Raw genomic sequence first — 13,927 nt, 5'->3', positions numbered from 1 at the left:
TGGTAACGTCACACCAGTAACACAGTTGTGTGTAGATCTATGGCGATTGATTACTACTTTGTAATTAAGGTGCTATTTTCAGACGCTTGCGCGAAGTCTTTTCTACTCCGAGAATTTGTGAACCCAACCAGAGACCAGCCAACAGGTTTCATTTTTCTTTGCCCAAAAAGCTTCTCTTTTTTTTGCGAACAAGTTTTAAAACTGACTGATGCTGAGACTTAAAAAAAAAATAAATTAAAGTAATAAAAAAAAATTTAGAGAAAAATAAATAACACAAAAAGTGATGTTACCCAAGCAAGGCCTTCTAATAAAGGAGTGGCCCCCTCACCCATCCCTCCCTACCTGTGCAAGTCCTGCTCACATCAGTTTCCTTCCATCCAATTAGGCGACCTGGGAGACCCAGCCAGCACCATCCGGAGGGACTACAGAGTGGTGATGGGGTACCTCCAAGAAGCTTGCAGGATGGAACCAGGGAAGGTTATGGCCACTCCACATCTCTTAAAGTACCGCTGGCTCGATCACTCCAGATTAGTGAAGAACTGCTGAGCAGAAACCAGTTCTCTGCAGCTGCCAGCCATGGGCCATCTGGACTACAGAATCATGGACAGCACTTAATATTATCCAGGGAGGCTTCTTGGGCAAAACCACACTACGAATTCAATTTCAGCCGCATGAAATTCAGGGGAAACGGTGCACTCAGCAACATCAGTGACCTTCCTTTTCTTACAGAAAACTCTGCCTTTCAAAAAATGGCACTTCAAACTAAGCAGGATGGGAAAAAGGACGTGAGCCATTCATCTCCTGTGGATTTAAAGATACCACAAGTTCGAGGCATGGACCTTTCATGGGAGTCCCGCACTGGTGACCAGTTCAGCTATAGCTCTTTGGTAATGGGTTCACAAACGGAGAGCGCGCTTAGCAAAAAGTTAAGGGCTATCCTTCCAAAACAAAATAGGAGAAGTTTGCTGGATGCTGGACCAGATTCCTGGGGCTCAGATGCTGAGCAGTCTACCTCTGGACAGCCATATCCCACCTCAGATCAAGAGGGAGATCCTGGCTCCAAGCAACCTAGGAAGAAAAGAGGGAGATACAGACAGTACAACAGCGAGATACTGGAGGAAGCAATCTCTGTGGTTATGAGCGGGAAAATGAGTGTTTCCAAAGCTCAGAGTATTTATGGGATCCCCCACAGTACACTGGAGTACAAAGTTAAAGAGAGGCTGGGCACTTTGAAAAACCCTCCAAAGAAAAAAATGAAATTAATGAGGTCGGAGGGGCAGGATGTTTCAGTAAAGATTGAATTAGATCCCCAGGGAGAAGCAGCACAAAGTGCGAATGAATTGAAGGATGAATAGGGATGTTGTAGAGTGCCAATTACTTTGCAAACTGGGTGAGCACTACTGCATAGTTCAACCATCACTGAGCGCACCTGAGTCTCCTGTTTACTGCAATGCTCTTTCCTTTGCAGTTTAGCATAGACTTATGTGAACACAGGTGAAAGATGTGCTCTGAATGTCACATTTGTAAATTTTTCTGGCCTAGTATGGCACAATTTCCCTCCTTCACCTGCCCACTTCCCTCTTTCTTTCTTTCTTTGTTCCTTTTTTTTTCTTTTGCCTTTTGCATGTTTCTCTGTAATAGAGAATTGAGTTACCTCACAAAGAATGCAGATCTGTAGAAGTGGACATCTTGCCTGTAGAGCCTGCCTGAACTTCTGATGTTGGATTTTTCATATCTGCCTTTATAGAAATAAGTCCACTTTGTTAAACTGACACTCTCCTGAAACCAGGCAATTTTCAAATGAAAATCAGACTGTCATTCTTCAAAAATGTTTCAGAAATCTTTTTTTTCCCCTTCTTATTTTTTGTTGATCCAGTTGATTGAAAGGTTTGAGCTAAATCAAATTATTTAGGAATGGTACCTCTCTTGAACTCAGATTTGTCAACTAGATTGATAATCAATTGGGTCTAATTAGGCTCTCCACTGTTTTCTTTCTAAATTAACCGTACTTACCATTTGCTGTCTGCTTAGTGCTCACCCGGAGGGGAGGGGAGGGAAAACTTACATACACTACCTTCAGAAAATGTCAGTTTATTATTTATAACACTACCTTCACTGTAATTTTATTTGGTGTTTTTGAAGGGTGATATTTACACTCACCTGCTTGAGGATGTAGCCTTATCTCACGGAAGACAAGCTTCTCACAGTCAGGAGCAGTCAGGGTACACTAAATGATGTATTAGGGTATGCCTCATTATACCAGAACTATGGTTCTTTGTGACCTTTACACTTTTACAGACTTGGTTCTGAGTTTACTAAACTATGTGGTCCCAACAGCTAGTTTATATGACTCTAATCCAGGGATGGGGGATTTGTGTAACAAACTACTGTGATACTGGGAGAAAAAAAAAAAAAAAAGGAAAAAAAATAGCCCACAAAATGGTGATCTCAAACGTTACAACCTCAGTAGTCTGCCCAAATATCCACATTAGTGAAGGAGCTTGTTAATGTTCAGGGAAGAAGTAAAACACTGGTAGCCTGATCTAATTCAGGCTCTGCATCATATCTATCTGTAATACTGTCAGGGTCGAACACTCAATGAATGGGTGTTTCCTTTTTAAATATTACAGTTGCCAGTAGCAGGAATTAAGTCCTGCTTTTTTGTTGTTGTTTTTATTTAATCTATTTTGATAGTGGTTTAGCACATGCTAGAATAAGCATTTAAACACCATAAAAAAAAGCACTCCGTAAACCACAAATCTGGGTTTTTTCAGTATGGTGGTATCTTTATGCTTATATGGAGATCCAGGATAAGTTTTGTACTGAACTTTTATCTTTGATACTTTCTGCGGGAGTGGTCAGTAACTAAATGGAACTTACTGGACTTAACCACAACATGACCAAATCATAATTGCTGGTTCTTCAGGTAGAAGCAATTTGGTCTTAATCTGTGCAAAAGGTAGATAGACTTAGCATTTTTTTCCCCATTTGCACAACCAAAAGAAGCATTGGAGTTTTTGTGTGAGAGCATTAAGTGATGTCAGTGAAAGTGGTCTCTCAAAGTTCATGGGAGGGTGACCTAGGTAGCCCTAGGGATGCTGAATGACTTCTGGAACAATTGAATCTATTAGCCTCTCCCCCTCCCCAGCAACTTCATATTTTCAAAGGTTAGGCACACCATTGCTGTTGTTTTAAATATGCACTGCTCATTCTTGAAATGGACTGGGCATTTGGCCCCAAGTATACTTTATTTTTGTTTACTTAATATATTTTAGTCCTCAAAATCCTGGTTCCTTGTAGCTTTCTAGTTGTCATCTTGGCATTTAAAGCAGTTTAAGCTCAGTAGCAGTATATAAACTCTGCAATACGTTCCAGTTTAGCTGGTGATTGCAATAAAGGCGCAGTTTAAGGCGTGGTTTCATCTGCTGTTGGAGGTTATGGTAGAAAGTTTGTTGCAAGTTAAAAAAAAAAGTAACACAGTTTTACTCTTGAGAGAGGTTTAACCTTTTGCAGTTGTCCTTATTTAAGAAACATGAGTTGAGTTTTATAAAACTTGTCACTGTAGTGTATGTGGAGTGCTCATTTTACTAACCTAAATATTTTGTATGTGTATGTTTAAGTGGGTGACAATCGTGCAGCAGAAGAATGGTGTGCCTACCCTTTAATGCTGCAGTTTTAAAAGAGAATTTGTCTTGTCATTTCAGACTGTAGGCTAAGAATTGTAAATAGATAGTGAGAAGTTGAGTACTCTTTATTTGCTTTGGTTAGGAAGTGGATTTAAAAAAAAAAAAAACAACAACAAACCAAACACGTAACTTTCTCAGTTTAAATGTCCTGAGACCTGAAGATTGTAATACTCATAACTGCAAAGCTTTTAAACACAACACTTGATCTGTGATAACTTAATATTCAGGTAATCTTTCTTTTTCGAGAAGCTTTTGAACAACCATATTTCCTCCAAAGGTCTCTGTTTAAAAAGGAAAAAAAAGAAAAAGTGTAGATTATTTTTTAAGCACTAATTGCATTACATTGGTAACTGCAATATGAAATAGCCATTATTGTTTTGTGAAGCATGGTTGAGATTAGTTAGTGGTCCCTTTTTAAAATTTCATGAGCCTCTCAAAAAATAAAAACAAATTTAAAAAAAAGCTGCTGAATATTCAAAAGATATATATTTTACCTTATTGTAGGTTTTGTAAATTTAGTCTGTAATATTCAGGTGCACCTTTTAATATTACTTTTTTGTTTCAAAGTCCCATCTAACATATTTTCTCTGAGGTGATTCATCACTTAAGACTAGTATCACTCTAAGTGCTGCAGTGATCACTAATATTTTGTTTCATTTTCCACTACATATATTTTGCAGGCGCTTTCAGTGTAGCTAACTAGTAGTATTTGGGATCATTTTAAATATATGATTGGAATTAATGTTTGTCCATTAGCATGCTTAATTTTCTGCTGACCAGCAGTTTGCATGGCCAAAATCCCTGGTTGACCATATTTTGGTGTGGGAAGGTGTGGTTCACTGCGGTCTTTGTAACAAAAGCCTTGTTTCTCATCTTATTTCTGGTAAGTGGATGCTTATGTTACTTGGATCACTTGGACAGGAGAAAGATTTTAAAGCCTTCTCCTGCTGCTCTTGTGAGATGGCATTAACGTGTAACATAGACAAACTGCAACCCTGTAAAAATCGAGACGTTGTTAGGAGGAGACCTTTCGGGTATTTTTTGTCACTAGTTTTCTCTTATTCCCGAGAATGTCCATCCAATGTAGTTATTGGACTTAACAGTATTGTTGTGTACTACGTTGATGTAGCTGAAAAAGCCTGACAGCAAGAAACTGTGAATTATATTTGTGGCAGTCTCTGAAAACTAGTTTTTCAGTCCAAGTACCATGAAGGAGAATCCCCCTCCCCTACCCCATCCTAGAAAAGTAATTTTATATTTTGTGTGTATAAAGTTTTAAGAATCGAAGTTTCATATTGTACTGAAGTTTAGGTGTCGCTTGGTAAATCTTTGCTGCAGCATATAATTGAAGATGAGTAAGGCTTAGTGTGGTAGGGGTCCTGGTGTGGAGTTAATTATCGTACAGTTCTGGTGGGAAAGCCCAACATGTATGAATTGTGTCTTTTTTTTTTTCATTTGGATTTGTAAGATGTAAAAGTGCTTTTTTAGAACTCTGACCTATTACAAACTATTACCTCACTTTCAGCCAGCTGGATCCTCATTCCACAGTGTTGTAGGCATTATTGTGGCTGTAATGCTTGAGTACAGCTATAGAGTTGAACGTTTCCAGTTAGATATTGTAGGGACACGTTTCTGGACTCATTTTTATTTCTGTCTAAAGATTATTTATTTTCCAGTCATTCCCTGATTTTTTTCTAAAGGTTCCAGACAGTTTCCTTTAGAATTTCTCATTTTTTCCCTGTTGCACAGGAGAAGTTGCTGCATAAGCAATACAGGTATGCCTTTACTTTCTTTTTTGTTGCAGAACTCATAACTTGATGCTTGCATTACCAACCCTACTGATAGACCTGAATTCAAACTCTGAACTTTTTTGGCAGTTGGAGAAAAAAATATTTTTAACAATGCAGGGATACAGATAGGATAATGCCTCTAGTAAGTGAACACATTCAGCTTCTGTGTTCTCTCGCAACTCCTGCATGACAATTTTTGCAGAACTTTCCACTGCTGGAGGATATTCCTAAACACTGGAGGTAACTGCATTTGTGTTTAGACTGGGTAAGAGCAGACAAGGAATAGTCTGTGCTTTGTCTTGTGGCAGGCCAACATTTGCATCTAAATATTTCTTTCGTGAGTACTCAAGAGTACATTGCCTTTCCCTGGAAATTCATGGGAGCTGGCAAAGTGATTTAGGGGCTTTAGGGTTGAGTAAGCTTTGTGAAACAACTTTTTAGTTCTGATTGATTCGCTTTATGTTTCATCTGCAACGATTGTTATACAGGCAAAACTGGAATTGCCATGTGTTTCTTTCCAGTTTACTTTCAAGTAATGCTCTTAAGATGTCCTTGAGTCTTAGGAGAAGAACACAGTGTCCAAGGAGTGAAGGGAGCATTCTGCTGTTCCCTTTTTTTCTCAAAAACAGTGTGGCTGCATCTGTAATGTAAAGACCTCTTTCTTCAGTGAAGACAAAATTTGAACTCTTCAGTATAAGAATGCATACTCTTATTGCAGTCCAAAATCTTATGAAGGCAAAATTATTAACCTTACTTAAAGATTTTTCACAATATTCTAAATAGCTTAAATTCTCTGCCAAATGTTAGAAGTAGGATGGGAAGGGTTGTTTCCCTCATTTTCGTGAGGATCAGAAACCTCTAGGTATTCCCCACAAATGTTTCAGAAATTAAATGTAATTTCAGTCTAGGTCAATGTTGCTTTTTCTTGGCATCAGTACATAATGTTGGCTAATATTGTTTTAGAAAGCTGTAAGAAAATAATTTTGAGACTTGTTTTGGTACTATAAAGGTTTCTACTTGATCTTGAATTATATTGAAAATTCAGTAATTGGAACCTTCAGAAACCTGAAAATCTGCACTGCTAGTTGTATGCAGTTCTGATGAATGTAGCAGATAAAGTAGCCACTATAGTAACTCATTTCAGATTATCCAGTGTATAAACACAATGCACTGTGATGACCACTAGGCAGAGAGATATTTCAAACCCAAAATGATCTGTAGATCCACTTCATGTGTACCAGGAAAAGCTGTTAAGTACTTAGAGCATTCCAGTGTCCATCTCTCTCTCTTTCCTGTTCTTTCTTTGATTGGGGCCAATTCTCTAAACCAGTATTACAGCAGCAGTTTTGGACCTCATGTCCTACTGAATTATGCCTATATTCAGGTATTGTCATAAAAACCTTCATATTAAGAGAGCTCTATTTAGTTCTTACAAAAATCTCTCAGCCCAGTTGCAAAATCAGTTTTCCTGGGTGATGTACTAGAAAGGAGGATTTTTTTTTTAGCTTGTCCAGGGCATTTAATCTACCTGCTTAAAAACAAACATCCCCACCAGTGCCCCTGTGCTTGTCTCTACTGAATTGGTAAGTACAATTCAGGAGGACTCAAGATGATAACTACCTTACAGAGCAGGGATTAGGACACAGGCTTCATTTTGACTGGAGCAGGAAAAGTTAACATCCAAAACAATTTCTCTCATCATCACCTAGCACAGTTTATCTTAATATTTTTTTCCTACTCAGAAATAATGAGGATACTGCTAGAGCTACTTAAACAATTTATCAATTACTTGGTGCTACATTTCTCAAATAGTTTTGCAGATAATACTTTTTATGCCTGCGTGAAAACATGTAAACAATAAAAAGCACTTGTCTGACCTATTCTGAAGTACCAGAAAAGGGATAAATAACTGCAGCACTTTCTCTGTTACAATGCCAGAGTCTTAATTAAATCTGGTCTTCAGGTTATGAAATACTTCAAATATACAATCTAGGATCATGAACAGCTTGTCAGGTCAGATCACAAGGTTTCTTGGGATATTAATCTGTCTTTTAAAGACTAGTACAACAAAATATTCTGGAGTTCAGGCAGGGGATGTATATATACATGCCTGGTATTTTTTACTGATCATTTCAGTAGGCCATTTCAGGGCTTAACATTGGGAATCTGGGATGATGGGTAGGGAAGGGAAGTTTCCCAAACTGAAAAAAAAAACATTTTGGACCATTGTTTAATGTTCAGTTTGAAAACTATATCACAAGAAAAATGGGTAGGGATTCTTTCTCCCTTATGCCTTCAGGGAATGAGTAGTATTTAGAATCTCTGGCTGAAATTCAAGCCTTTTTACCGTGTAAATTTTTAATATAAACTCATTGACATGCTTTTTACATCTGAGGACTGAAAATGGATCTTAATGTTTAAGTTGTGGAATGGTATATTTCTTAAATGAAGGGGGAACATTTAAAAAAAATAGATTAGAATACCAGCATTAGTGAGCTTAAGGAATTTTAGTATGTAATAGCAAAGTATAGCAAAGTATTTGATTAAAAAATTAATCTTGAATTGCTAGTCTGTAACTAGGTGCATTCTAATTTAGCAGGTGAATATTCTTTACTTATCGATATATGATGGGCTTTTTGCAAATAGAAACCTTTATCTGAGTCCCACGTGTTGCTTGTACTGATGGGATGTATGCTTACAGCAGCTTACTGCTGCTTTAAAATGTATAAAATGTTTTGAGTGTTTGCTCATAACTCTTTTTAACCTCCACTTGTTAAATTGTCAGACATTGGTATTTTATCAGTCCGCAGTGTAAGTTTAAACTAATGTTCTTAGGAATCCAACTTGTACACACACTGTTTAAAAACCCTCAGGGACAGTTTACACACTATCCTCACTCAATTCAGGTACTTGTACTCTCTTCTTAAACCTAGCAGTGACTTGTATTTTGTTTTGCTTTTCTTTTGACGTGCTGATAGCACATCCTTGATGAATGTCAACTTAAAACTCAGTTCAGGTATCCAGGTATAACTCAGCCAAACGGATTTTAAAGCTGCATATTTACTCTCCAGCACACAGTGCCTCAGACACTTATAGTGGCATTCTGTATATTCAGTTATTACTACTGAGCAGATCGCGTGGGGGTTCCTGGTATGTATTGTAAGAAATTCCTATGTATATTATATAATATGTATTATATTATATACATATATAGTATATATGTTATCTTAAACTTATATATTTTAAAATGCCACTACTAGCCAGCGCAGCTAAAAATGAAATACATTCCCAGCTGCTTCTGCGAACAGCAGAGGCAGCTTCTTAACGTGGCTCTTGCTTCTCTCTCACCATAACTACTTCTAACCTCAAGCACGGGTCCTTGGCTGTCTGACCTCTACACTCTAGTTATGCAATGTCCTTAGAGAATTCTGTGCACTGGCCACTGTGATGGAAACCAATGGGCCGGGAGTGCTTTGAGTTTATTAGTAATTGTTCTGCCAAAGTTGGTGTTTGTATGACAAGCGTGTAAACCTGTCAGATAATCAGCAGAGGTCCAGGTTGTCTGTAATTAATTCCACCTCCTGGGCAGGACCAGAGCTCACGAGGCACCTCCTTTCTAAGGCTGAGCACTGTTCACTGAACACCTGCAGTGCCAGGCCTCTGTGGTGTGCTCACCTGGAGGCCAAGCCTGAAACTAAAATCTGCTGTTCTGCCTTCATGGTGATCTGTTGGCAGTCGCAAGTCAGCAACACCTCTGCTTTATTATTTGACACTTTACATCTAAAAAGTCTTCTCTTTCTATTTATGTAACCCATAGTCTTTGAAGAGTATGGAAAATGGCATTTCTCTCTGACCTCTAGAAGTTCAAGTGTCATGGGAAAAAAAAAAACAGGAACCCCCCCCCTTTACTCTTATGGACCTCATTTCAATATACTGTTTACAGTTTGACGGAATTGTATAATTTAATATTTCTCTTGTACTGTAGTTTATATTTATTTACAGATTTTTTTTGTACTGTGTGATTTGAATTTTTTGTTCCTTGCTATGATCAATGTTTTATGTAGTAGAGCACTTATGATCACAAATTAAGGTTTTTGGTTTGATTGCACTACATTAATTTTTTAAATGCAGTTCTGATTTTTTGACTGGACTAAATAAGCTGTGTCTTAATGTATGTGATAAGTACTTTTAAATTTTTATTTCATGTGGTCCATTTATTTTTTGCATTGTATGTCAAAGCGCTAATTCTCTTGTTGTGCATGTGTAAGATTTAATGGCTCCATTGTATTATTTGACCATGTCATTTTGGAAACACATTCCCAGCTGTAACGTTGTGTATGGTAGTTTTCACTGGATGCTAGACTTTTCAAAACCACTATTCTTCTAATAAATTTTGTTGTGAAAAACTTCAAGGGGTTCCAATTCTCTTGTTCCTAATGTGTTTTCTAAATGCTTGTTACTAGTAGCCCAAGGATATGAGATGGAAGCTATCACAAGGGGGGAGAAGCAGGGGAGGAAGTGAAAATAGAAGGTAAAGCAATTTCTGGCTGAAGGACTGAGCTTTGGAATCTCCATACTCCGTTGGGTTCCTGCCCTAAATAGGATTGACGGTAAAGCCGCTTTAGCAGCTGGGTAGGGAATACATGTGAAAGCTGAAACGCTGTCTCATAGCAGCCTGGTCTCATGAACTCCCCTACTCTTAATTTGTGCTTCCCTACTGGCTACTTTAATATCCTTAATGGTAAATAATTTATCCAGTGAAGAACAAACAGCCTCTCAGAAGGGAAAATAAAAGGTGGTGTAGTGATGTTCACTGAGCACTCAGTAATGAGCCAGGCTAGGCATGGAGGTCGTGAGAGCGTGGCCAGAGCCCCGTGTGGGTCGGTTTTGGGCTGTGGGGTGGCAGCAGGCAGAGCTCTGGCTGGGGCAGTGGAGCTTAGTACTGGAGCACACATCACCAGGCACAGGCACCTTGCTTAGCTGCCCACCAAGGCACTGCTGTTGCTTTTATTTTCTCTGCAGCTTTATTTTCTCTGCTCTTCTTGCACAGAGGGGGCAGGTCCCCAGCTCCCCATTAGCACAGGGAAGGTTCCAGCAACTCCATCTTGCTGTCCCTCTGCACGGGGGCACACGGCAAATCCAGCAGTGACACCACGCTGCAGCCAGCCCTTTTCCAAGATCCATGTTTACTTTCTCGTGCCTGTACTTGGGGTTGAACGACTTTTGATGTTATGCATTATTGATACTGAAATGCTGAATACTAAAAAGTAGGTTACACTAAGTGGTGTATAATGGAACCCACGTGAGTTTAGGCATTTCTGCTAACCTTTGTGTTCAGTTCTACAATGATTTTGAGAGTGATGCATAGGGATTTCCTAGCTTTAGGAAAATTCATAATGCTGCATGGTATCTAGCCCAGGTTTCTTTTCTCCTGAGAAATTGCCTTTCTTAGCATGTGCTATTGAAAAGTAGGTAATTTAGGGTTTGCATTTTTCAGTGCCTTTTTTGTTTCTTAAAATCCTTAAATAACTGTTACATTACAAACTAATTATTGTATTTCTTGTATACTAATGCCGTTATTAAAAACAAAAAGCAAAATGGTAATTGGGTGCTGTCACTGGTTTAGCTTTACCAGGCAAATTTCTCTTAAGTAAAAAACTTGGTTTAACTAGAGACTACATCCTACACTTACTCAGGAATAGTGAGTTTTTATGTGTAAATAGCTTGAAAGCCTTGTGCGGTAAACTATCATTTATAATATTTTTTTTCTCTTTGTCTGAATACATCTGTCAAATCTATGAAAATAGCCTTTGAAAGTGATGAACCATATTCCCATCTGCCATTCTTTAGGATGCATTACACTGTGCAGGCTTGTCCCAGAACATTCTTAATTGACACTTTTAGTCCTGCGATTATCAGAAATACCATGTTTTTCTGCTTTTCCTGAAGGACTTGCTGATGGTCTCGCACTGCTAAGATGAAATTGTTCAAACTTAAATGAACACAGTCTTGATTTCTTCTTTTAAAAGCTGTTTCCTGTATCATGACAAGATTTCACAAGATGTTGCACCCAGACCCAGACAGAAGCTTCCATTCTGTTGTCTCTTATAAAAGTAGAAAAGAAACACAATTAGCCCTGTTAGGCAACTTTAAAAGTCACCTTCTAATTTCCTTCTGTTTGTTTGGACTCAGGGTGGGTTTTGAGCTGCTCAGTCTGTTATTGCAAGAGGCAGCTGCCTCTTTTGTACCTGCAGGAGCATATCTGGTCACCTTCTGAAGTAACAGATCCTTTGTGGAATAGCTGTGGACTGTACCCCCACAAACAGCTGGCTCACTTGCTACAATGCAGATACTCCCTCAGATGTGGAATGAGAGGCTCTGCTCATTGCTCCTCTGTGGAAGTAAAAGCTGCTGGGAGGGGAAGAGCAACTCCCTGAGCTCAGCATGAAGGATCTGAAAGCTGGAAATAAGCTTAATTTTTGTGAGTGAAGCTGGTTTAATTAAGGGAATTCCTGAGCATGAGAGTTTCACCTTCCCGTGTAACCAAAGCCCGTGTGGTGTGGCTCCTCGAACACCACCAGTGCAGAGCTTGCTCTGGTGTCTGCAGTGAGACAGATCGCCAGCAGCTTTCCTGCCTGAGCATGCTGAGCTCTCTAATTTCCTAGAGGCATGACAAAAGTGGGTCTGGGGGAGGGGGAGGATTTAAATCCTGATTCAGGAAGATACTTCAGCAAATCACCGTTTTCTTAATCTGCCAACTCTGCTCTGGCAGATGCCCAAACAAGGGTACTGGCTGAATGGAGGTTTTAACTGGAAGTGAATAGCAGGTTCTTGGACCTGTTTAGGAATATGATTCATACACAGAGGAACAGAGCTACAGATGAAAAGCAGTTTCAAAAAACTGAGCTTGAAGTGTTAGGGTAAATCTAGGATTATGGATTTTGATACAATGAAGATGGAAAAGAGATTAAAGAGAAAGTTTATCTTTTTAATGTAATTATTCTTGAGACACTTTAGTAGATGTTACAATGCTGGAAGGATCCCAGTTTGTGAGAGTGTTGTTTCCTCTGATCTGGTACATTTGATGCAGACTCTGTAACTTGAAATCCAAGATGTTCTCAGCTGTCTAGTAGGAAAATCAAAAGAAATGTGAATGACTTCACACCTATGAATTATGAATTAATTAAGTTCCTTCTTACCCACCTACTTGAAAACCGCAGACAACACAATCTTTAAAAGCTCCCTTTTGGTATCATGAAGAGGGAACACAAAACAAATGCATCTTGTTTTTACAGGTCACTTTGAATGTCTTATAATTACAGATCACATTTGAAATAGAACTTCTAAAAATCTTCTCTTGCTGCCTCCTCCTCTGCAGGTGTCTAACAGCTCTGCAGGAGTCTGTTCCCAACACACTTAACTAAAAGGCAGATTTTCGTATGAGATGGCTACAGCTCAGATTTCCAGGAATTGTTTAAAAGCTCAGCTAAAATTAGAAGTGCTTAAGGTATCCTTCAGAGCACAGAAGCACAAGCACTGCTGCCCGAACATACAAAAGTTGCCTGTATGAAAATACAGCTGCATCTCCTGAAGGAGCTGACCGGAGTCCTGGACCACAACCCACCCAGCCCTGACATTAACACCATGGGGATGGGGCAGAGGCTTCAGCTCTTGCCTGTGCCCGAGCCTGCAGTGGATCTGTTGCTGTGTGGCTCCTGCCTTGTCTCCCTGGCTGTGCTTTCCAGGGCTGGCTTGGTCACAGCTTGCTTGCCTGCCTTTGCTGGGCTCCTGCTCCAGGTGCAGATCAGCCAGCCGTGTGCTGACAGGAGGAGTGGTTTGTCTGGAGAGGATTATCAGCAAACTGCCTGTAAAAATTACAGTGCTAAATAGGTTACACCTGCTCAGGTTTGGAAAATTTTTTTGCTGATATGCAAGATCCCATTGTCTCATGTCCCAGATGCCTCCTGCCCAGCTATTAAAGTGTGGGGCTTGCTTAACTCATTTGGAATGACATTCCTAACTTTGAAAAGGGCTTTTATGGTTTCCTTTCTTAAAGCTGAGCCTTTCTTCTCCCTGAGCTTTGGAGGAAGGCCCTGACACTAATTGTTGAGTTACTCTGGGACTGCAGGGAACACCTGACACTAGGAGAAGTCCAACAGCTTCCCCCATGTGTGGAGGGGTTTTTCATACACACAGCCAATATTTGTGCTGGGTCCCTTGCTGTAATCTAAGCCTGAGGTGGTTGCTTGGAGGATCCACTAGTTCCACTACGTTCCCCTTTCAGGTGAAGATGATATTATAGTTTTTTCAATGCTTTCAGGTGCACTGTGGTCACACATGGTATCTTCCTCAGATTCCTTTCAGGTCTTTAAAGCAACTAGCTGCATGTGAGGTGTTACCAAGGGTTTAAAAACAAACTACTTGATTTTGAAAGGAGACCGTAAAAAAAGA

The 13,927-nt window shown here is 39.4% G+C and overlaps 1 protein-coding gene across 1 annotated transcript in view; it reads left to right on the top strand.

Moving 5' to 3' along the window:
* The window catches only part of LCOR (ligand dependent nuclear receptor corepressor), a 33,555-nt gene extending 23,713 nt beyond the window's left edge, over positions 1–9,842 (top strand). Inside the window, exon 5 of the mRNA XM_058810687.1 lies at positions 386–9,842. Coding sequence (XP_058666670.1) covers positions 386–1,355 — 970 coding nt within the window. The 3' untranslated portion in view covers positions 1,356–9,842. The remainder of the gene's footprint in view (positions 1–385) is intronic.
* The last annotated feature ends 4,085 nt before the right edge of the window (positions 9,843–13,927 follow it).

This window comes from Ammospiza caudacuta, chromosome 9 (assembly GCF_027887145.1).
Source record: "Ammospiza caudacuta isolate bAmmCau1 chromosome 9, bAmmCau1.pri, whole genome shotgun sequence".
NCBI classification, from domain to species: domain Eukaryota; kingdom Metazoa; phylum Chordata; class Aves; order Passeriformes; family Passerellidae; genus Ammospiza; species Ammospiza caudacuta.
The sequence above is the reverse complement of the archived record's forward strand: the minus strand, read 5'-3'. Positions and strand labels throughout refer to the sequence as shown.